Source organism: Micromys minutus (genome assembly GCF_963924665.1).
Source record: "Micromys minutus genome assembly, chromosome: 10".
Lineage (NCBI taxonomy): Eukaryota > Metazoa > Chordata > Mammalia > Rodentia > Muridae > Micromys > Micromys minutus.
In genome coordinates, this window is record NC_137979.1 from 26,096,023 (window position 1) to 26,120,525 (window position 24,503).

At 39.6% G+C, this 24,503-nt stretch overlaps 1 protein-coding gene across 1 annotated transcript in view; it reads left to right on the plus strand.

Moving 5' to 3' along the window:
• The window catches only part of SMG6 (SMG6 nonsense mediated mRNA decay factor), a 204,626-nt gene that overhangs the window by 111,490 nt on the left and 68,633 nt on the right, over positions 1 to 24,503 (plus strand). Inside the window, exon 13 of the mRNA XM_080924041.1 lies at positions 14 to 215. Coding sequence (XP_080780167.1) covers positions 14 to 215 — 202 coding nt within the window. The remainder of the gene's footprint in view (positions 1 to 13; positions 216 to 24,503) is intronic.

The window sequence follows — 24,503 nt, forward strand, 5'->3', positions numbered from 1 at the left end:
TTGTTTCTTACAGGGTTGCTGTGGATGTATGGTCAACACTAGCTGATTTCTGTAACATACTGACTGCAGTGAATCAGTCTGAGGTGCCACTGTACAAGGACCCGGATGATGACCTCACCCTGCTTATCCTGGAAGAGGATCGGCTTCTCTCTGGCTTTGTCCCCTTGCTGGCTGCCCCTCAGGACCCCTGCTACGTGGAGAAAACCTCGGATAAGGTCAGCTGCAGGCCAAACTTCCCTTCCCATTTACCCATTTTCTTAATTCTCCAGACTTTGTTCTTGGGAAGTTTTCTGTGCAAACGGAACATGATTAAGTCATTGAGAAGGGTGTTAAGGGAAAATATCGACCTTTTAGCCGCTGACATCCAGTTCTATGTCCTGAAAAAAAAAATCACTCTCAACTTCCTTTGGGGGGGGTGTCTCCTCCCAACACCCCCCCATGCCTGTGTGTATGTGTGAGAGAGAGAAAGGAAGGAGGAAGGGAGGGAGGAAGGGGAGGGGGAAAGAGAGAGAGCGAGAAAGAACGAGAGAGGGAGAGCGAGCAGCAGAGCTCCTGGCATGTTGTATATACGGTCATTTCCTCACTTGTTTAAATAGAGCAGCTTGTGTTGGCAGTGCTCTTACTCAGCTCCAAATGGTTTGCATCATGCTTAAAGCACCCTCCTTCCTCCCCTCTCCCTCCTTCCCAGCCACAGAACTCTGCACTAGGAAAACAGCCAGGGCTTTTTCCCTTCTCTAAGGAGGAGAGTGATAAATAGGTGACTAGAGAGAAGCAGACACCATGTGTTAACTTACAAAAAAAGCTTTTAGGAATATGAAGCATTCCTCGCTGCCTGGTTTCTATTTTCCTTCCTCTAAGGACTGTTATAACCTGACTTTTTTCTTGTCTGTTTATAGAAAACAAAGACCATTCTCTGTTGCCCTAGTGGGGACTGTAGACTTTCTAGTTTAACAATTGGGTCTTCAGCCAGTGGAGAGGAGGGCAGCCTGGGTTGTTCCAACACACTCATGGGAAATTAGCAGTCTCCTGTGCTAAGGCACTCTTCCTAGAGTCTGTGACATTGTACTCCGTAGGAGAGAGGCCTTTGGGGCGCAGTCCATGAGTGGCTTCTCAGGAGGAAATTTTGTTTTGTTTTTTAGATAAATGTTATTTTATTTTGGGGTTTTGGTTTTTTGAGAAAGTGTCTCACATATACCCCAGACTGGCCCCAGAATGGCTGTGTAGCAGAGGCTGGTTTTAAACTTCTGGTCCTCCTGTCTCAGTCTTCCAAGTGCTAAGATAAGATATGTGTCACTACAAAAAGAGGGAAGAAGTCTTCAATCAAGATGAAATGCATGATAGACAAGGAACTGATTTTTGTTTAGTTAGTAAACTAACTTTCAGGGTTGAGATATGACTCCAGGATGGAGTAAAAGAAATTTTAAGCCTTGATTCAATTTTTCACACCAAGACAGACAGTAAAAACTGAATTCTAAACATGACCTGTAAGTATGGGATTTGTTTGTTTTGAGGTAGGGTCTCATATATAGCCCTGGCTGGCATAGAATCCAGAGATATGCTCTACCTTTGCCTTTTGAGTTCCAGGATTAAAGACATGTGCCACCATGCCTGGCCTATAAGAGATGTTATTAATGTGCTGCCTAAGTCTCTATACTTATGTATTAACATAATTTATACATACACAGTCCTTTAAAAAATGAAGCAGAATGACTGAGGTTGTTTACCAAGCACAAGACCCTAAGTTTGATCCTTAACACTACAAACATAAATATAGAGCAAAAAATAAAACCCTGGGATCATATACCTATTGTTGTCTCTTTTCACATATTTCAGTGTATTCTTATATGGAAATTGTTATGTGGAATCAAATATGTAATAATTTTTATGATTATTTAGGGTTTTTTTTTTTTTTTTTTTTTTTTTTTTTTTGAGAGAGAGAGAGTGTTTCTCTGTGTAGCCCTGGCTGTATTGGAACTGACTTTGTAGACCAGGCTGGCCTCAAACTCAGAGATCCACCTGCCTCTGCCTCCCAGGTGCTGGAATTAAAGGCCACCATTACATAGCTTACTATAAATAGTGAGTTTATGCTTTATAGTGGAATTTGAGCATGTATTCCCTGTAGTTAAATTTCTTTTTAAGTAGAGAAATGTTCTAGGGAATGGGCTTATCAAAAGTCTATATTCAGCTGCCCAGTGGCAACCCTTGATGACTTGAGCAGCGGAAGCAGTAGTAAGGAGTCAAGGTCATTTTCAGTCATATAAACTAGTTCAAGATCACCCAGGACAAAAAAACAAAACAAAACCCCTGGGGGCCTAGCATAAAATTTGAAAACTTATTTAGATCGTGTAAGGGTCCAGAGTTCAGTCCTTAGCATTGAAAATAAAAGAAAATTTGTAAATAAAAATAAAAACCAGAAGCTGGAAAAAATGGTTCAGTGGTTAAGAATATTTGCTACTCTTCCAGGAAACCTGGGATTTATTCCCAGTATCCACATGGCTGCTCACAACTGTCACTAACTCTGGTTCTAAGGAATCTAATGCCCTCTCTGGTTTCTGTGGGTACCTATATACAGATAAGCATGCATCAAAACACTTAGGCACATAAAATGAAAATAATTTTTGAAAACTCATACACTTTGTTTAATAACTAATGGTTCTTGGAAGAACCATTCTTTTCCAAGAGGAATACTGGTTTTATGCCTTTGCAGGAGAAAAAGCGGGTAAAATTCTGTTGTGCTTGCCTGGACTCAGAAATGGATAATAATGTGGGTATGTATAGTACAAGGCTGAAAACAGCTAAGAATTGTTTACTGAGGAAGGTGTCGATTTAAAAGAGAAACTAAGTATCACTATATTAGGTTAGTACACCCTGATAATCAGTCAATTCATTTATCTTTTTTTCTCTCTCTTTTAATCGTTGTTGATCACTAGGTAGACTGATTCCAGGAGATCCTTCTGGAAGATGGCTATCACTTAGTGCAGAACGAGGGAGGAGTCCTAACCAGATTTAGGGCTTCCTTACCCTCATTTTTATCAGTTCATCAGTATGCCCAGTGTTGGATACCAAATCTATGGCCTGGATGGAGAAGAATGAGGTCTTCTGTGCACCCTCACCTTTTGAAAGTGGTCACAAGCTACCCAGGTGGCAGTAGCAACTCACTTGAAGTGGTTCCACTTCAATACTGTGAGAAGGTATTTCAGAGATAGCATCTCTACATCTCACCTCACCCACTCGAAATTTTGGTCTTTATTCTTTCCCATCCTGCAATAAATAACAGCATTGACTTTTGATCGCTCATTTTAAAATATTAGAGTTCTTGGCTTTTGTTTTTATTAGACCTTCATATCTAAGCCATAATCAATTTGTGTCTTCTTTATCTTTAAAATACATGCAGGTTTTTAAAAAGCATGTAGATATGATTCCTTTCCATACCTTTATTCCATTCATTGAAGTACCTTCTAACTATTCATGTGGTCCCTAGTCTTGTTTCTTGGTACAGTAATTATAGTGACGTGTAATCACAGAGCATCAGTGCTGAGTCTGCTGGTCCAGGCCTGTAATCCTAGCTACCCAAGGGGTAGAGGCAAGAGTATTACAAATTCAAGACCTTCCTGGGCTACAGGGCAAATTTGGGGCTGACTGGATAACTTAGTGAGACTCTATCTCAAACTGAAAGAAGCTAGCTTTCCTGGTATGTACAAGGCCCTGGACTTGGTCTCTAATAGTAACAAGGCCCCACACCCCCCAAAATTAATAAAGTCTGTAAATCATACTAATCCCTGTAAACATTATGATAACTTGTCTACTTGAAGTAAAATGCCAACATTTTAATAATGGGTTTCTGTACCATCTCTGATCTAACTATTTGTTTCCCTGCTAACTCTCTGACCTCAGCTCTTACTGTCCTCCTCATCCCCACTGTGCTCCTAGACACGTTGCATGTCAGTCATCCTTGCCGTTCCTCAAGCAGTTTAAGCACTTACGCCTCAGGGTCTTTGCAGCTACTCCTGTCCTAATCTGGAAATGATCTGCACCCAAGGGGTGTGTAGCTAGATCACTTCCATGTCGTTGTCACCTTGTTGGAACAGGCTTTTCTATATAAAAATGCTACCTTTTCCTTTGGCTCCAATTTATTGTTTTCCATGGCAAGGAAAAAAAACCAATCATCTATCATGTATTAGCCCCTGACCTAGATTTTTCTGTCAAGATTTTCTCTCAATAAACCTATCTAAGCATTTATAAAAGAGGGGTCAGGAACTCAAGAGAGTAATAAAAATGATACTAAACTCGAATAGGTCATGTCAGTGGCTAACCCAGAAGATGTGTATTAATGTGCCAAAAAGAATCTTTAGGAACTCCTGACCTTTTAGCAATCTGATAGGCATTTTCTCAGTACTCCAGTGGCTGTTACTAAGAAACGTAAAATATCTCAAGGACTCAGTTGCAGCAACATTACTGACTTCATTAGTAGTTGAGATTAGTCATGTTTGATCCAACTCTATACTCAGTCATCAGAAATTCATTGAGCATGTAACTATGTGTGTAACCACACAATGTAGATGCTCTAAGCATATAGGGTAAATATTCCACCTTTGGGGGACCATTTGTGGTGTATATAGATCTAAGTGGCCACATAAATTTTTTGAAGCCTGTAAGACATGAGTAGCTCTTCCTGTTTTCTTGAGATGGTAGTAGTCCTGCAAATGCATTGCCTTATGAGCAAGTCCTATAGAATTTTAGTTTGTTTTGTTTTGTTGTTTTGGGGATTTTTGAATTATACATTAAAATACAAGTTTTGTGGGCAAGAGAGATGACTCAGTGGTTAATAACTGTGGTAGCTCGAAACCATCCATAACTCCAGATCCTTAGTTCCTGGAGATCTGGTACCCTTTGGGGCACCAGTCCCACAGGTGGTGCTCATACATATATGCAAGCAGAACACTCATACACATAAAATTAAATCAGTCCCAAAAAATGAAAGCTTTTTCAATCAGATAAACATGGTGCATCACTGGATGACTTGTATCTTTTATATTTTAAAATATGTTGCAGGAATAGCCTTTGCAAACTTTTCAAGCTGGCTTCACTCTTGATCTTTAGATTTATTTAATTATGTGTGTACATGAATGGCACCAATGTGTAAGTGACCATGTAGGCCAGAAGGTGATCCCCAGGAGCTGCAGCCATAGGTAGTTGTCTGCTGGACCTGAGTACTAGAAACCAAACTTGAGTACTCTTTGCTACTAAGCCATCTCTCCAGCCCGACCCTCAACTTTTTGAGTATGTTAAACGTCTTGAAGGATTAGTATTCTGCCTCAAATAAAGAAGCCATGGTAGAAAGTTCAGGTATAGACAAACATGATGATTCATTCAGCCCAGAGAAGGGAAAGGAGAAGATAGTGATAAGGCAGGGAGGGACCTATCTAGAACCAACCACCAGGGAAAAGAGAAAATTGACCTTATGTCCACTAAGTGACTGGTAGGCACCTGAATTCAAAGGTTATGTAAACCAAAGCAAAGTACCTAGTAAAGAACTGTGAAATTGTCACTGGGTGTAGTGGCACATGCCTTTAATCCCAGCACTCAGGAGGCAAAGGTAGGTGGATCTCTGTGAGTTCAAATCTAGCCTTGTCTACATAGTGAATTCTTGGACCACCAGAGCTATATAGTGAGACCCTGTCTCAAAAAAATAAAAAAGACAAAAATAATTTTAAAAATTAAAACCGTCAATATTTCAAGCCCCATTACTGAATCAGGCATAGTATTCTTAGGAAATTGGGGAAAGGAAGATTGGTATACTAAGATTAGGTCTAGCCTGTGCTACATGAGGTTCTATTGTGAAAAATAAAATAAATTCCATGTTTTGGTGTGTGTGTGTGTGTGTGTGTGTGTGTGTGTGTGTGTGTGTGTGTGTGTGTGTGGTGGTGGTGGTGGTACATACCTCTAAATCAGCACTCAAAAGGCTGAGTGAGACAAGAGGCTTCAGAGATCAAGGCCAGCCTGTACTCTGGAGGGGCGCACACCTTTAATCCTAGCACTCAGGAGACAAAGGCAGTCAGACATCTGAGTTCAAGGCCAGCCTGGTCTACCAATTGAGTTTCGAGACAGTGGGGACTACACAGGGAAGCCCTGTCTCTCAAAAAAACAAGCATCTCTAATGTATGCTAGGATTTACCTCAAAATGATCTGGGTGCCTGGAGGTAGCTGGGGATATAAAATAGGATGGAAAGCTAATGTCAATCCTGTTGACTCTAAATAATGGATATGTTGAATCTTACAGCATTCTACTCTTATAGGTATATAAATTTTCCATTATAAGCTTTAGAAATAATATCCAGGATCTTAAACATAGTACATAAGTGCTTCAGTGCTGGCAATAGCCATCCATTCAGATGCACATACTCTATAATGTACATGTGGAGGTTAGAGGACCACGGTTAGGGTTCAGTTCTCTCCTTCCATCATACAGATCCTAGGAACTGAACTCAAGTTGTCGGCTTGGGTGACAGGTACATTTACCTGCCGAGCCATCTTGAAAGCAAATAAACACTGTCATGTTATATTGTTCAAGTTAAGGGGCAGGTAATGGAGCCATAATGTTGATAGTAACTGTTTTTCAGTCACTGATTGTATTCCAGACAGTGTGGTACTAAGCTCTTTACATGTATCTTCTCACCAAAATCCCAGTAGCTTTATAGGTAGAAACTTGTGGGATGTGATGAGACTTCATTGGAAAAAAGATAGAGTGCATGTTGTTGTTTGAATATAAAAATTAATAGAAATGAATGCAGACTACTAGCAGGTCTGAGACAGAAGGGTCAGTTGAGCCCAGAAGTTCAAGACGTGCTTTGGGAACATAGGGAAGACCCCCACACACACTTCAAAATGCCAAAACAAGTAAACACAAAATTTAATTATCTCCTGTAAAATAAATGCATGTAATTGTATAGTTTATATCACAAATGTCATAAATTTTTGTTTAGTCCCTTAGTCATTTGTTTTTTTAGAAAGTTACTGATTTTTGTTTTATCAGTGATGTCATATCAAGCAGCATTATACATATTTTGATGTTTCTTCATTAATTTATACAGATACACTTTGTGAGTAGAATTGGTAGACTAGAGATTGTGCCATATTTTAGGACTTATCATGTATAAGACCAATTGTAGAATATGAGAGTATCAGCTTTCTAACCTCCTTACAATCCTAAATAATTTCACTTTTTGTAGTTTTTTTCTGAGATGGATAAGAATGATTTCTGCCTCCCATGTTCTGAGACTACAGATGTGCCGCTGTACTCAGCATCTTTGGCTAGTCTTGTGGTGCTGTTTTGTTTTTATATTGAGTGAAATGAGAATTTGGGGGACTGGTGAAGGGAAAGGTGCAGTATTATTCTTTATATAGGCAATAAGAAATATTCCCAGTGCGGATGTAGCTCGGTTGGAGAGTGCTTGCCTGGCACACATCAAGTCTTAGGTTTGATCCCCAGTGACACATAAAACTGGGCATGGTGGTATAAGCTTGTAATCCTCGATGGAAGCAGGAGGATCAGAGGTTCAGTGTCATCCTCAGCTGCAGTTTAAGGCCAGCCCTGGGACACATGAAAAGAAATGCTCTAATCTGGAGAGATGTTTTAGCAGTTGTGGGGGTGGGGGAAGAGCACAAGCCAGCGAGCACCAGATATGGTGGTGTATGCCTTTAATCCTAGTACTCAGGGTGCAGAAGCATGCAGATCTCCTGTGAGTTTGAAGCCAGCCTGGTCTGTATGATGAGTTCCATGACAGTCTGGGCCCCATAGAGAAATCCTGTCTCAAAAAAAAACAGGAAGAAAAAAAAAAAGAAAGAAAGAAAGAACTGGAAGGGAGGAAGGAAGGGGAAAAAAGGAAAGAAGAGAAGAAATAAAATGTTTTGTTTGTCATACAATACTAGTTAAGATCTTTTTGTTTTTACCCTGTGGAATGGTTACTCTTACGCTATTCTGTCAGCCATAGGTATCTACAGAAAAATAATTTTAGCCAAATTTTAGAAACAAACTATGATCTATGTTTCCATCTCTATTTTGCCTGCTTGATCCAGAGTCTTTTTTTCTGGGTGTAAGCTTACATAGTGTTTTGAAAAGTCCTTTGGCTTATACCAAAGAGACATTGTTAGTTCAGGTTTAATTTTGTTTGTTTATTTGTTTTGTCTTTTCTCACTATAGATGAGGAACTTTTCATTATTCATTTTACAAATGCATTTCTGGAACTGACCTTTGTTTTTCTTATGATTTATTTATTTTGAATGGAAGGTGCACATGCCACAGTGTAGTAGAAATCAGAGGATGTTTGGTAGGAATTTGTTCTCTCCTACCACCATGTGGATCCTGAGAATAGAGCTCACGTCATGTGGGATGGTAGACGGTAGCTACAGTCCCTGAGATGTTTTGCTGGCCATAATCATTTTATTGTATATGCCTCTCTGTGTGCCTTTTTGTTGTCTTACCTTTTTGTGCTTTCCTGCCACTTTATGAATCCTTTGTAAGCCTATGAATTATCACTTTGTTGATTTACTCTAGTACTTTCAGATCATATCAATTATTGCTTAATATACAAATCTAATTTCTTAGATTCTAGACTCTAGTTTTTTGTCTTCTTTTTTTAGATTTATTTATTCTATGTGAATGTATGTTTTGTCTACATGTATGTATATGTGCCTGGTGCTCATGGAGCAGGTATCATCAGATGCTTTGGAACTAGCTAGAATTACAAATGATTGTGTACCTCATTGTGGATACTAAGAACCTAGGTTTTTCTAAGAGCAACAAGAACTCTTAACCTCTGAGCCATATCTCCAGGCCTAAAGACTTTTTATTTTTATGTCTGTGTCTTTGGTAGGTCAAGTATCCAGCTATTCTTTTTTGTTCTAGACTAGTAATTCTCACATGTTAGCATTCATTTAAACCATATTGACAACTCGTTAAAACACCAGTTTCTGGGTTTCACATGAATGAAGGGGAGGGGTGACTGAAATTGTATTTCTAACACATTCTTAGGCCATGCTAGAGGCAAAGCTTCTACATATTGAGAAACAGATTATAGCTACAAGGCAAAATTTTTAGACCAGGTAAAAATAAAGATTCCAGGGACATTTAGAAAACTTATAGGAAGATTATGAGTGGTAGGTATCAATTCTGGCTTTAACTTTCGAATGAGGAAAGTATATTACCTGAGAGCTCAAATACCTCACCTCTTGTTGCCAGGTAACTTTCTGAGCTCTAGGAAAAGCAATTATCCTCAAACTAATGAACAGTCTCTCCTGAATGAAAATGAAGACACAGGTCTGAGTAGTCTCCTTTCCTAAAGTACTCTGAGGCACACAGCTAACAAACACTGCATGCTTAATGTGTGTTTAGTGGGGTCCTAAGCTTTACATTATTTCATTTAGGCTTCCCGGAACCCCTAGAATAATATTAAGCCTTAAAACACTACCCAGGATGGCATGGCTAAGCATGGTGGATTCAAACCCTGGCAATCTAAGTGTGAAGCACAGAAGTGTAATAGGTGTGTGGTTAGACAAATAGTAACTTAGTGCTTCCAGTCCTTGAGACCTTGACAGTTTTATTACCTCTGGAAGCTTGGTTTCTCACCAGGAATTTAGGACAATTAACTTGGTTTGACAGAGATATCTGATCTTTTTGAATAGTTCTTAAGGACAACACAAAGAAGTAAGAGTTCTTATGAACAGAAAAAGTTGGATTGAGTTTCCCTCTGGCTTTCTCTGTGTTGAGTGTCTTCAAAGCTTGAAATTTTTTGCGTATTTAGAATATGAGTCTTTGAAAAATAAACTAGTTTTTTGTTAGTTTGTTAGTTAGTTAGTTTGTTTGTTTGTTTGTTTGACACATAAACCATTGAGAATCCTCCAAGAAGTGTTCTTGGGATGATCTATTACCATTTTAGAATGTGTTCTAGGAACAAATTTTAAGAGTAGTGTAAGGGACAGAAAACCTGTATAGTGTTCTGGAGTCTCAAGTTTTTCAGGCAAGTCAGCCAGTAGATAACCAGTAATTACACTTGCAATTGGCTGATGTGGATAGCTGACAGATAAACCTGAAAGTCAGCTATGGTAGCAGCCTAACCCCTACCCATGAGACCTGTCTACACTAATTCTTATAAACAAGCAGTCTTTGGTTCTAGACTTAGTAAATATGGGTCACAATTAAAAATAAACTCAAGGCTGAGAAGATTACTCACTCAGTAAGTATGTGTTCTACAAGTATGAGGACCTGAGTTTGGATCCCCAGGGTCACAGGAAAAGCTGAACATGGCAGTGTGCATTCTTGTAATTTCATACTAGGAGTGGGGCAGAGACAGGATCCCTGAGGCTTGTTGACCATCCAGTCTAGCGAATCAGAGACGCTCCAAGTTCATTGAGAAACTCTATCTCAGAAAGATACAGTAAAGAGCTGTTAGGGAAGACACCAAGCACCAACCTTCAGCCTTTACACACACGTGCACACACACACACGTTGTACACTTGTAGTCGTAGTATATTTAGGAAGCAGAAGCAAGAGGAGTAGGCAAATTCTGATTTTATTGACAGTTCATATTACAGATTCTCAACTCAGAATGTAGTTATGTTGCAAAAAAATCATAAATTGGAAATATTCTAATACAAATGCACTTGATACACCTAAAATACCAAAATCATAAAAATACTGAAGACTGTATAGTTTGTAGTGTGAACTGCAAATAAATTCATGAAAACATACCAGCATTAATGTGGGAAGTGCTGATCAAAACTAAGATGAAGACCTGCATGATGGCTCTGGTCAAACTTGATCACCAGGGCCCCCACATAATGGGTAGACAGCCAACTCCATGACTTGTTCTCTGACCTCAATATGCAATTATTTTATTCTTAGGCTGGGGGAAAAAAATCAGAATTCTAAATTTGGAGTATAGTTTCTATTGAATATTCCTAGATCTTACACTATTATAATTTCAAAAAATTCCAAATTCAGTCATTGCAAGTTAGGGACTTGTCAGATATACCCTGTGAATATTTCTATTTATAATTGAATTCTTTGTTACTTTGTTTACATAGCTGAAATAGCAATTATTTGCTCTTAATAAATTCAGTTTTTAAAATTTTTCTTTTATAGTGTAATAGCTTTTTGTCTCAGAAATTTTTTTTGTTATCCCAAGGTCATAGAAATTTTCTCTATCAATTTTAGTGTTACATTTCACTTCTGACTTTGTCTCCCCAAACTGTTCATTCCCCCCCACACACACACACATACACATGCACACACTCATGTGCACACACTCATGCACACACAAATAGTGGTTCTAGAGACAGTTTTTAAGTGCTGGGGTTAAAGGCAACTATCAACAGGTCTAGATAACCTTTCTTTAAAAGTATATCTTTTTTTTTTTTTTCCTCATCATTGGTTTAAAATTTTTTGCTTTACCAGACTGGAGAGATGGCTCAGTTGTTAAGAACACTTGCTGCTCTTGCAGAGGATCTGGGTTCAGATCCCAGTAATCACATCAAGGGGCTTACAACTATCTATAACTTCATCTAGGTATCTGTATCTGACACTCTCTTCTGGTTTCTATGGTCGCCTGCACACGTGGTATACACACACACACACACACACACACACACACACACAGATGTTATGACTTTTTTCTATGAAAAATATAGTTACTGATTGAAGTTTTTTTTTACTGCACATTTTAAAGATGTGATTGTAGGGCTGAAGAGATGGCTCAGCCATTGAAGTCTAAGCTTATCACCAAGAATATAAGAAGTGACTATATTCTTGTTTCATTTCCCCCAGCCTTTCATAAGGAGCCAGTACTCTTTGTAATGTTTTGTCTCCTTCCTTCCTTCCTTCCTTCCTTCCTTCCTTCCTTCCTTCCTTCCCTCCCTCCCTCCCTCCTTCCTTCCCTCCCTCCCTCCCTCCTTCCTTCCTTCCTTCCTTTCTCCCCCCTTCCTCCCTCCTTTCTTCCTTCCTTCCTTCCCTTTATGTACCCATGGGTATCCATAAGTTAAAGCCAGAGGACAAATCAGGTGATCTCTTTTTTTTTTTCCCCTCCTTGAGATAAAGTCTCTTGTTAGCCTGAAACTCACCAGTTGGGCTAGACTAGATGACCAGCAAGCCCCAAGGACTCCCTGGTTCTGCCTCCCCAGGAATGGAATTAAAAACACATGCCACACCTAGCATTTTTACATCAATTCTGGGGATAGAGCTCAGATCCTCCTCATGTTTGCAAAGTAAGTACTCTTACTGACTAAGTTACTTACACAGTCCTGAAGTTTTTCATTTTAACTTCAGTTTTAGGAGGTTTTTTTGCTTGAGTTTTTATACTGGGCCTCTTAGACTGGTAGGCTTATGTTTTGTTTTGGCTTTTTTTTATCTGATTTGGAGCATCTTTCAGATATTCTTTTTTTTCTGTTTGTTTTGGAATTTTGTATGTGTATGTCCAGACTCTAGGTGTGGTTCCATAGATTGGTGAGGCTCCTGTTTTCTTCAGTTTTTTTGTCTTCAAATTCATTGACTCCTCCTATCCCATTGTTATTGCTTTTGTTTAATGTTTTTTGCTTTTTTGGATTTTTTTTTTAAATAAAGTCTCACTATGTAGCCCTGGCTGGCTTGGAACTCATATGTAAACCAGGCATTAAAAGGTGCAGATATTTGTTAGAATGGCTTGTAGGCAGTTCCAGCTAATCCAACAATGGCTGTCTACCAATGGACAGTCTAAGAATCCAATAGTTGTTCAGTCCACAAGGCTGAATGTTTCAGCTAATCCTCCAAGGGGTAGGCTTTAAACAGTGAAGGAATAGAATTGTTAGGGAAAGCTAGGAAACAGAACATGCTTCCTTTGTCCAAGCATTTTCTATAGAATGCCCGCACAAGGTGTGGCCCAGATTAGCATCTGTGCCTCCTCACATTTGCTTTATATCATATGTGCATTGTATTTTCCTCCTCTTTATGTCCAGTGATTTTTGTTTAATCAGCAGATATTGTGTGCACAGATCCGAATAGACTGTATTTTTGTTAATGTCCCCTGGAGTATATTGTTTTTGTGATTTTAGTTGGTATATAATGTTCTGTCTGGTCATACCTTACTTGGATAAACTTGGTTTGGGGAAAGAGTATTGTTTATTTTTTTTTTGAGATAGGATCTCACTGTGTATAGCCAGGCTGGCCTTGAACTCTCAAAGATCTATCTGCCTGTCTCTGATTCCCAAGTGTTGAGATTAAAAGGTGTTGGGCATTACTCTCACCTAGCTTAATTTCATACATTGTTAGTGTAGCTATATAGAAAGTCAGTGCATCTGCAGCTCCAGTCATATAAGCAGACAGTACTCATACATTCACAGATGCATGTACATGTATGTGTATGTCTCTCCACTTTTTTTGCTATAGGCTTGGTTTTAGTTTTTGAGGCAGAGGTACTATGTAATGCATGCTGTCCTGGAACTCTTGCCTCAGCTGGGATTATAGAGGTAAACCTTCATGCCGGCTCTAGGCTTGGCTTTAGGCTCCATTAGTGTTTCAGAGCTGGAGAGAGATAAGCTCAGTCACCAGTGCTTTTAACAGAAGACCCAGATTGGATTTCCTCACCCACTTGGCAGGTCTCAACTTTCTGTAACTCCAGTTGCTGGAGACTCCCTTTTCTGGCCTCATTAGACACAAAGCATACATGTAGTACAGGGATATACATGCAAACTCACTATCACTGTACTCTGTGTGTGTGTGTGTGTGTGTGAGAGAGAGAGAGAGAGAGAGAGAGAGTGGGGGGGAGGATGAGTGAATTAGGCCTAACTGTAAGTGTGGTCTTTACTCCTCAAGTGTAGCTGCTTATAATGAGTGTTAACAGTGTTACCATTTTTTTACTCTGGCAGCTCAGACTTTAGTTCTCTTATCCCCAGGCATTAGTCTTTATTTGGCTTGCATACATATCTTTAACTGCCACGTATTTACTAGTGCAATAAAAGAGCTGTCTATTATCTATTATATCTTCCTTGCACATTTATGACCTTGCTTATTTTTATGTCATTATCTTCATCATCATTATTATTGATATGTGAATTCCTTATATATTGCTTATAGTTATGTTTTATGTATTCAAAATGTTTTGTTCTGTTTAGTGATGTTTATATAAACTTATTTGTTTTTTTATGGGGCTAGAGAGATGACTTGGTAGCTGAGAGCACTGATGGCTCTTCCAGAGGGCCCAGGTTCAATTCTAAAATCCACATGGCTGCTCACAACTGTCTATAAATCATGCATGTGGTGCACAGATATATGCAGGAAAAACACAAATACACATTAAATAAACAAGTAAATAAATAAACAACGTGTGTGTGTGTGTGTTTTAGATAGGCAAGTGTGTTTGTTTCTTGTGTGATCACTTGGATTTTTAATCATGCTTCTTTCTAAGTGCACCTATTATTCTGTACTCTTATTTAATTTGGTTTCTCTAAAAAGAAAGTTTGTGGGCTGGAGATATGGTTTAGCAGTTAAGAGCACTGGCTGCTTTTCTAGAGGTCCTGAGTTCAGTTCCCAGCAATGACATGGTGGCTCACACCATCTGTAATGGGATCTGATGCTCACTTCTGGCCTGCAGGTAGGTATACATGCAATAAAGCACCAATGTACATTAAACAAACCTTTTTTTAAAAGTTTGTAATTAACAGAATCCTCCATGATACAGTCAGGCTTCTGCCATTTTTAATTGCTGAATAAATTCTAGTATGGTCATTGTTTAGAACAAGGGCTTTTAGAGTCTGATGTTTTTGTGGGCTGTTGTGTGTGTGTGTCTGTGTGTGTTTCCATTATCATTAGTGACAGAAAATATTAATCTTTAGCTGCCAAAGACAAAAATCAAATGTTTTTAACTACCAGTTAACTTAGAAATCGTAGATGACATCATATGCAAGCCTTATTTGTAGTAATGCTTATATAGCAAGACTTGTTTTCCGTATGCACTCCCATAACGAAAGAAGAGAAAAAGGAGAAACTATTCTTAATTCTAGACTGCAAAGGAAAACGTGACTTGCATGTGTGCAGCAAAGAGCTTTGGAAGGTTGGAATTGCACAATGAATGTAGGTTGAGCAATTGCTTAACAAGCCATAGGGGTGGGGGTCTCCTTTAAACATTTTTTTTTTATTACACTTATTTATCTGGTGGGGGAAGGGGCTTTTGCCAAAGCATGATGTGAGGGTCAGAGGACAACTTGCAAGAGTCTTTGCCTCCTTCCACCATGTGGGTTCTTGGGATCAAACTCAGGTCGGCAGGGTTGATGGTGAGTGGCTTTACCCTCAAAGCCATCTCCCTGGCCTGGAATGTCTTTTGCTCTTGTGAAATTGGGGAACTCTAATGCTGCCAGAATAGGGGATTTCCTTTTGATTTCTTACATGCCATTTACTTGCACACTGTTTCAACTGTTTGTCTTTTCATTCTTTTCTTGAAGTCTTGTGGGTTTTTCTTCCTAGACTTTCTTTAAAGCATCCATGTGCCTGCACTTCAGCTCTGACTTGAAATGAGCAGAACATAGTTCCCTTGTGGCCTCAGTTTGTGGTGCAGCTGCTTCTTACAAGTGGGTACTCAATTGCTTCTGAATGTTTGAAGTAGAGTTACTAAGCAGCTTACATTCCCTGATGTTTTAGTACTAGAATTTTGCAGATTTTATAATCAGTGTACTGAGGGGTTTTGCTTTTAATATTGGTCAATACTTCCTGATGAAGATCAGCTACAGACTATACTGGAAAGTAAAGTCAAACCTTAAGCTTGAAGTATGGGTAACAACCAGTAAGTTCCAGACATGACTTTCAGCAAAAGGGAATATTCTGGTTTTTCCCTAAGCTGAAGGTTGTTCCATCCATCACATTTGTGCTTCCTAGGCCTGCTTCTGATTCTTCCACTTACCTGTGCTGGGGATACTGGAATCTGTTCCTCCTCATCTCTGCTCTGTTTCTGAGGAACAGGAGGGGTTGTTGGGACAGGCTGCCAAAAAAGCAGAAGTTAAGTATGTGGATTTCATAGCCGCATATATGAGTGTTTGTGGGGCAGAGAACTTCTAATGCAAAACATTTGTGTTGCATCAGAAACAGAGGGGGGCCTGGTTAGAGTCTGTCTACTCTGTCTGTCAGTCTGTTCCCTACCAGCACTAGCACTGTTCTCCTGGGAGGCTCAGGCATATTGTGGTTTCTTCTGCTCTTCCCATCCCCTGATCTTGCCAGAGTTTTTGTGTCCTGATGGCCCCATGTGTATTTTGGGGTGAGTCTACAAGGGTGGTGACTGATGGCTTTAGAGATACTCAAGCACACATATAGGCATTGGGACCCTTGTGGGGCTGCCCTGAAGAGGGGGAAGGCTCTCCAACACATACAGTGAGAAAGCCATGCTTGTCGATACACACAGGTTTTGGACCCTGCTTTTACTGCTAGTAAAGCACAAACCAGAAGAAAGCAAGCCTGCTGTTCAGGCTTGCCATTTCATTTGTAAGTGCTTGAAAGGGATACACCTGGGTGCCCAAGCTTGCACCTGACAGGCTGATATGTCTGTCAGGTTGTTTGGCAGGATCCCCTTTGGGAAATGCAGAAGAGAAAGTGCTAATTTCCCTGAGGATAGTGTCACTCCAAGATATGAAAAGATGTGTAACTTGAGCTTTCCCAACTTGAACCCCACTCCCTCGCCGTCACCCCCACTTCCTCTGAAATTCACAGTTGTTCATCATTGGGTTGGGGGGGGGGTGAGGACAAATAAAAAAGCAGCAACTTAGCTCACAGTTTTCTGTGTCCCCAAGAAGGTACTTCACCAATGTGGTTTTCACATTTTCAGGGTTTTGGCTGGTGAATAAGATTGAGCAGAAATGCTCCTTCCCCTGATAACAATACATTCAGATTCAGGATCAGGAGCATATGGATTAAAACCAGACGGTGGATGATTAATACTTTTGCTTATAGAGGTAGACGTGGCAACTTCCTCAATTTAAATGAAAAAGCCCTTTCTCTTCATGTGTATATGAGCAAGTGCTTAAGCTACATGCTTTTTTGCCTTAAAGGTATGTGCTGAGTTTTTTCCTTAGTTACAGCACCCAAGAAAGGGTTATGTTGTGAGATAGAGGTACGGAGATCAGCCACGGCTGTAAGAGTAGGAATATGTTCTCTATCTTGAAACATGGCTTTCTCAGCTCTCCTGTACTGATGACTCTAAACTTACATCTTCATCTACTTTCTTGGCTCCTTTGGTTGTCTGCCCTCACTGTAAACAGTATATTTTTCTCTCAAACTATTAAGTTGGTGGTGCTTATTCCCATCATTTTATGGGATAATGATATACATAACCTTGGTTATATAGAGAACCGGGTTTGGTGGTGCCTGCCTGTTATCATACCACTTGGGAGGTGGAGGTAGACCAGCTTCTGCTAGGTAATGAGTTAGGTAAAGACTAACCTTAACTATCTAAAACCTTGGTGAACAAAAAAAAAATTAACTTAAAAATAAAAGACTCTTGTTGCAAATACTAAATTTCACGTCCTAAAATATCTAAAAAACCATGGTATTTCTTCAAGTATACACGTAATTATTACTTATCAGTTGTTTGTTTATTAAACATGTGTCTGAGATCTGTTTTTATCAAGTTCTGTATACATTAACCCATTCAAGGCTAGACCTCTGACATCCCTAGTGATTTCTGCTTACACATACTGTTGTTTGCTGAAGCAGAGACTATTGCCCAAAAGAAACAGGAAGTGGAGGAGATACTGGGACTTACTGTCTTTTTATCTGCATAGTGTAGGTTGTTTTCTCTCTGTGACAATGAAAATTTAGGAGTATAATGTTTCTTTTATTTTAATAGAAAGCTGATTCTGGTTTACTGCTGCCTCTGCTCTCAGGTGCAGGTCTGTTACAGCAGCTATGCACTAGTGTATACCCTCAGAATGTACATCCTCAGAATGGAGTCACGCTCTTTAGTTTATTCCTTTTCTCCAGGGACCAAATTGTTGGTCATGGTTGTGGGGCTTTTGTTTTGTTCCCTCTTCTTCCAGTTCAGTTTTTTAATTTTATTTTTCCATTTTAGTTCATGCATTCTTGCATACATGTGTGTGTGCTTATGTGTGTGCGCCATAGTATGAATGTGGAGGTCAAAAGACAACTTCCAGGAGTCAGTTCTCTTCTTCACCATGGGTTCTGGGATCAACTCTCAGGCTTGCACATCAAGTACTCTGACCTGCTGAGCCGTCTTGCTAGCCCTGATTTACAGTTTGACAAGAACCCATAGTTGTGTAACTATCAAAACATAAATATAAAATGTTTTATATCACCCCCCAGAATTCCTTCATGCATGCAACCCTAGTCCTTGCCTCCTGTCCCCAGGCAATTTTTCTGCTTCTTGTCCTTATAACTCTGGCCTTTTATAGAATGTCATTAAACAAAATCATAACAATATATGGTTTTTTTAGTCTAGCTTCTTTTATATGATATAATGCATTTAAGATTCATCTATGTTGCTACCTTTGTCAGTAACTCTTCCTGTTGTTATTGCCAAGCATTGTACAGATATGCCACAGTTAATTTATCTATTCACCAATTAGTGGATATATGGGCTGTTTGCAATTTTGGGTAATCATGGGTAGAACAACTAAGCGTTCATGAGTAGGTTTTAAGTTTTCATTTCTCTTAAATGAATACCTAGTAATGGAATGGGTAGTTAATGTAACTGCTCAACTCTTTCCAAAGTGGCTGTCCTATATCCCCATATATATATACACACACACACATACACAGAGGCATTGTGGTTCTGTGTCATTATCAGGACTTGGCACCACAAGGTTTTTTGGAGGGTTTTGTTGTTTTGTTTTTCATCGTGATAGGTTATCTTATCCATGGTTTTAATTTGCATTTTTCTCATGGTTAAGGATATTGAGCATTGTTTCATGTGTTTATTTGCTGTTTGTATGTGTTCTTTGCTAAACTGTCTGATTACAACTTTTGTCTTTTTTTAAAATAGATTGTTGGTGATTTGTCTTAGTGGCACATACCTGTAACATGAATACTTGGGAGATAGAGGCAGGAAGATGAGGAGTTCAAGTCTGTTTTGAGGCCTAATCTAATGTAGCTAAGGCTGACCTGGGACTTACAGTGTAGCCATTGTTGACCTTGAATTTCTGATCCTTTTGCTTCTACTTCTCAAGTGCTATAACTATAGTCATGTACTATAGCGTCTGGTTTATGCTGTGCTGGGGATCAAATCCAGAGTTTCCTGTGTACTAAGCAAGTGCTACAAACCCAGCCCTTTACTGAGATGTAAAGGTTCTTCATATGTTTTATATAACGGTCTTTTGTCAAATAAATATGTATTGTAACTATTATTTCTCAGGCTCTGGTATGGAGATTGTTTAGACTGACTCGATCCTGAGACCTGGAGGGAAAGGAAAGTAAGGAGATCGAGAACTTAGTCAGCAGATGTGTGCAAAAAGCAGCCCTTTGGAAAGAGTTCACAATTTTTAGAGCTACAATTTTAGGGGAGAAGGGAGGTGAAGATTGAGTTCTACAGATAGACCCTGAAGCTCTTTCTTCAGCCACTCCCTAGTTCCTGCCCCTACTTCTGATGTTGATTCTGAGTTCTTATGTTCAATTTGGCTTTGTTGCCATCAGCTCCAGACCCACAGAGGCCTTGGCGGTTCTAGAAAACAGTGGGCAGACTTCTTGTTTGAGTATGTCCCAGAATAAAGTTGTTTGTGATAGTAATCACTCCTAAACGCTAAAGGGATACTTCCAAGGAGCCACAGGGCTTTGTGAGGGGAAATAATTGTAAGCTTGAGCCCAGTCAGGACACTGCCACAGTGGCTGTGTATGAGGACAAATGGCCATAGTAGACGGCCCCGAGGCAGCTGATTCAGTTCTCAGAATATACATTAAATATGGATGCGATATTTACCAGAGATTCTTTCATCATTTTACAGAGCAACCCAATTAGGTTTGACAGAGAAAAAAAAGTAAAGAGAAGATGCTCTGTGGAAGTTTGTTACTTTTATTGTTTGTCTAGACTGGTCTCAACTTAAGACCCTCTCACATTATAGCTTCCTGAGAATTATAGGTATGTGCCGTAACTACAGGTGAATCCTATCACTTTTTAATTGCTGGTCCTTTTAAAAGCATTTTCTTCTGACTGGGCATTACCAGAATTTCTTTTCCCTTTTTGTGTATGAAATGGATCACTGACACAGCCTGCTTAAGTACCCAGAGGACTGCTCCTTTCTCCAGGATAATGTTGTTTGGTCAAGGCACGCTGGCCTCTGACTCCAGTAGAAATGATGTATACAGGGAAGAATCTCTGACCCTTCACTACTCGGAGTTATTTAGTAAACAAGGCACCAGCTTCTAGGTAGCTCTAAGCTCTCTGTTTCTTCTTTTGAAGGTACAATTTTCTCTTTTTACTAAGGACAAATAAATTCAATTGAAGAAAAGTGCAATGTGGCATAATAACCTTGTCTTAAAAAACCAGAGGGAAGGTTAAAAACAAATTCTGTAGTAAATCTGCAAGTAAGAAATCTGAAAGAAATGATCCCATCTGGAAAACCCTACCAGGGGTACCCTGGCTGGTTTGTGAAGCAATGCAGGTTGAGGAGTGGGGGGGGGGGGGGGAAGCCTGTAGTCTTGAAAGATGACAGGCTCATTAATTGATGTCCATTTCGGCTGGTGCTGTGCCAGCTTATGCTGGCTCCACTCCAGCGTTCCTGTAATTTGGGAGCCAGGTGTGAAGCATTTTTGTTCCATCTTGTTCCCCAGCATCTACAGAAGCCTTACAAATCTCACTTGAGGGAGAAGCCCTCTGGAGGAAACAAATGTACAGGTAAAGGTGAAAGGCAAGTCTCACAGCCGGTTATAGATATTGTTTAAAAAATCTTCTACACTCAGCGATATTTGGGCTTGAGAGTTGAACAAAAAGGTGTTAAATGGCTTCAAAATGATTATCCTAATTAGATAATGATAATTATCCTAATTAGACATATGTGCATGTGTACTCTGATTCTGTGCCATAACTTCGGGGGTACCCAGAGACACCAGCAGAGGGCATCAGATCCCTTGGAGCTAGGGTTAGACACAGTTGTGATCCTCCTGACAAGAAGCTAGAAATTGAACTTGGGTCCTCTGAAAAAGCAGTACACATTCTTAACCACTCAGCCATTTCTCCAGCTCCCCCCATCCCTTTTTTATTTTTTAAAACATGTTTTGCGAGACATACACGAAAACATCTTTCCTCTTTGCCTTTGTCTGATTCAGGGAACAGCAATATAAAGAATGACTAAAGATAGGCATCAGAATTGTAGCTGATCACTTCCACCATGTATTTTAAAGACCACAGTAATATAAGCAGCTGAGAGATTAATTACCAGCCCTGACTGCAGTTTTTGTTTATTTTAGAGGGAATAGGACTTTTTTTCTTTTCTCTTCCATTCCTCTCTCCCTTTCTCCCCCTCCCCCTCCCTTTCTTTCCTGTTTATATGCATGCATGCAAAGGCCAGAAGTTAACTAGTGTGCTGTTCACCTTACTTTTTTGAGACAAGAGCTCTCACCTGGGACCTGGGGCTAGCTAGCCAACAAGCTCCAGGGAGCCATCTTTCTACTTCCCCAGTGCTGAGATTGAAAACACATGCCACAGTGCCAGGCTTTAAACATGAGTGATTGGGATTAAACTCTGGTCATGATGATTGGGTGGCAGTCTCTTTACAAACTAACTCATCTCCCTATCCTCATAAGTGATTTTTGTTGTTGTTGTTTAGTTTTTGTTTTTAGAGATATCAGTGAGAATAGTAGAAATCATCAAGCAGTATCCATCCAACACTTCGATATTAGACCCTTGGTACAATAGTAGGCCAAAGAAGACATTCCTCCCACAATCTAATCTATATCCTTTCTAGTCTTCAGACTAATGAATGTTAGAGAACAGAGTTCATGCCAAATGAGGTGACATACACCTTTAGTCCCACCATTTGGGAGGTAGAATCATGTGGAGTTCAAGGGTACGTGAATTCCACAGTGAGACCCTGTCTCAAAAACAAACCAAAACCAGGCAGGTCTGCCATTGGAGACAAAGCATGACTGGGTCATCTCTGAGAACATTAAAAGCCAGTGGATATAGCACTGAATGTTGGACTTAGATGTTTACCACTGGCTTACGTTTTCATATAAGACAATTTCTAATCTTCCAAAAGAGCTGATTTCCACAGGATTGCTATAGACTGACAACTGAAGGAGCCCTTTATGGTTTCCTCCATTAACTCTGGGTCTTATGCAGACAGAACTGAGCTTCAACATTGAGAATCAGACCACATATCCAGGAGAACCTACAAGTCTGCTCTCCAGGCTTCAGATGTCCCAGGCTCACAAGGAAGCCCATGCTCATTTTGGCCTGTTTTTTTGGTTTTGGTTTTGGTTTTTTAATCAATACTGGAAGCTGTGAAATTCCTATATCAGACAGTTGAAGAAGCTAAGGAGCTAAAAACGAAGTTTTCCCCTAATTATTTTAATTCTTTGTTTATTGCTTTGTTTGTTTGTTTGTTTGTTTGTTTTTTGAGGCAGGGTCTTAACTATATAGCCTTGGCTAGCATGCAACTCTCTGTATAGACCAGACTGGCCTTGAACTCATAAAGAACCTCTTGCCTCTGCCTCCTGAGTGCTGGGATTAAGCGTCTGGTTAGTCTAGTTCTTCAAAGTATGTTCATCTTGTTTTATTTATTTGTGGTAAAACATATGTAACATTAAATGTAGCATTTTAGCCATTTTTAAAACCCAAGGTTCTGCGGCATTAAGTACATTCACATTGTTGGACATAATCACCACCATCCATCTCCAGGACTCTTTCATTATTCCCATTTACATCCCTGTACCCATCCCATTCCCTCAACTCCCTACCCTTGGAAACCATCCTTGTATTTTTTTCTCTCCTTAAATTTGACTGTGCTATGAACTCTAGATTTCTCTTTTTGTAACTGGCTTATTTCACTTAGTATGTTTTCAAAATTAATCCTTATTGTGGAATATGTAAGAATTTCTTAACTTTTGTAAAGACTGAATTACTTCATTATAGGTATATACCACACTTTGTTTAGCTATTCACCTGTTGATCAGCACAGGTTAAGATAGATTTGTTTGTTTGTTTGTTTGTTTAATGTGTTCTGCCAGTATATATGTATGTGTACCACTTAAGTGCCTGGTGCCTATGGAGGCCAGAAAAGAGCATTGGATCCCCTGGAACTGGAATTAAGGATGTTTGTGAGCCATTATGTAGGCACAAGGAACCAAACACTAGATCCTCTGCAGACCATGTTCTTAACTCCTGAGCCAGCTCGCTAGTCATTGTTTATATTTTGATTTTGTTTGATAATGCTTAAATAATAAATGTAAAGTGATTCTGATTTTCTCCTTGTAGGTTTTTTGTTCTTGTTGTGTTTATGTATGTGCCTTTGGGTTTTTTTTTTTTTTTTTTTTTTTTTTTTGAGACAAAGGCTCATTTTATAGCCCTGGCTATCCTGGGACTCTTTTATGTGGAGCAGCCTAGCCTCAAACTCACAGAGATCTGCCTCCCAAGTACAGGATTGAAGGAGTGCAACACCACACCCAGTTCATATGTTTTTGTGTGCTTCCTGTAAATCAAGCAGGGTCTAGCACATGTTAAATAGACGCTCTCCTACCAAGCTATACCTCTAGCCCTTGTTTAATACATCTGAGGCTAGAGAGGTGACTTGGCAGTTAGGAGTAATCACTACTCTTGCCGAGAACTGTTTGTTCCCAGAACCCATAGGGCAGCTTACAACCACCTGTAACCCTAGCTGTAGAGAACCTGACACCCTCTTCTGGCCTCCTTGGTCACCAGCATATTTCATGAATATAAACACACACACAAACACACACATATATATACATAATTTAAAATAAAATAAATTTTTCTCAGTTGATTGGCCTTGGATTATCTGAACATTTCCCCCCCTCTGAAGTAAAGTACTTTCAATCAACCCCCTACTATAGGCAACTTGTGTGGCTTCAGGCAATTCATATAGCCTCTCTGGACTCCTTTACAAAAAAACTCAGGATAATGAAAACTATTCTCAACAATAAAAGGACTTCTGGGGGAATCATGATCCCTATCTTTTTCAATAAAACAAGAAAAGTTATAGTGGTCCTACCCAACTCAAATAGTTCTCTGTACAGATAAAAGGAGATCTGGCTTGTGAAAATACCTTGTAAACATTTATGAAAATGCTATATTATAGATAATATCATTGTGGCCCTTTAAGTCCACTATTGGTAGAACACTTTATCAGAGCTGAAGCAAGGTTTCCTCAGTAGGTGAGGAGAGCAGAGCACAGCTGATCTACTTCTTCCTATCTCTTCATCACCCAGCATAGAGTTGTCTCCTCTGAGCTCAGTCACGGCTCACATAGTTTCCCCTGCAGTATGACCACAAAGTCAGAGCAGAGGAGTGGATGGCATGGACTTAGAC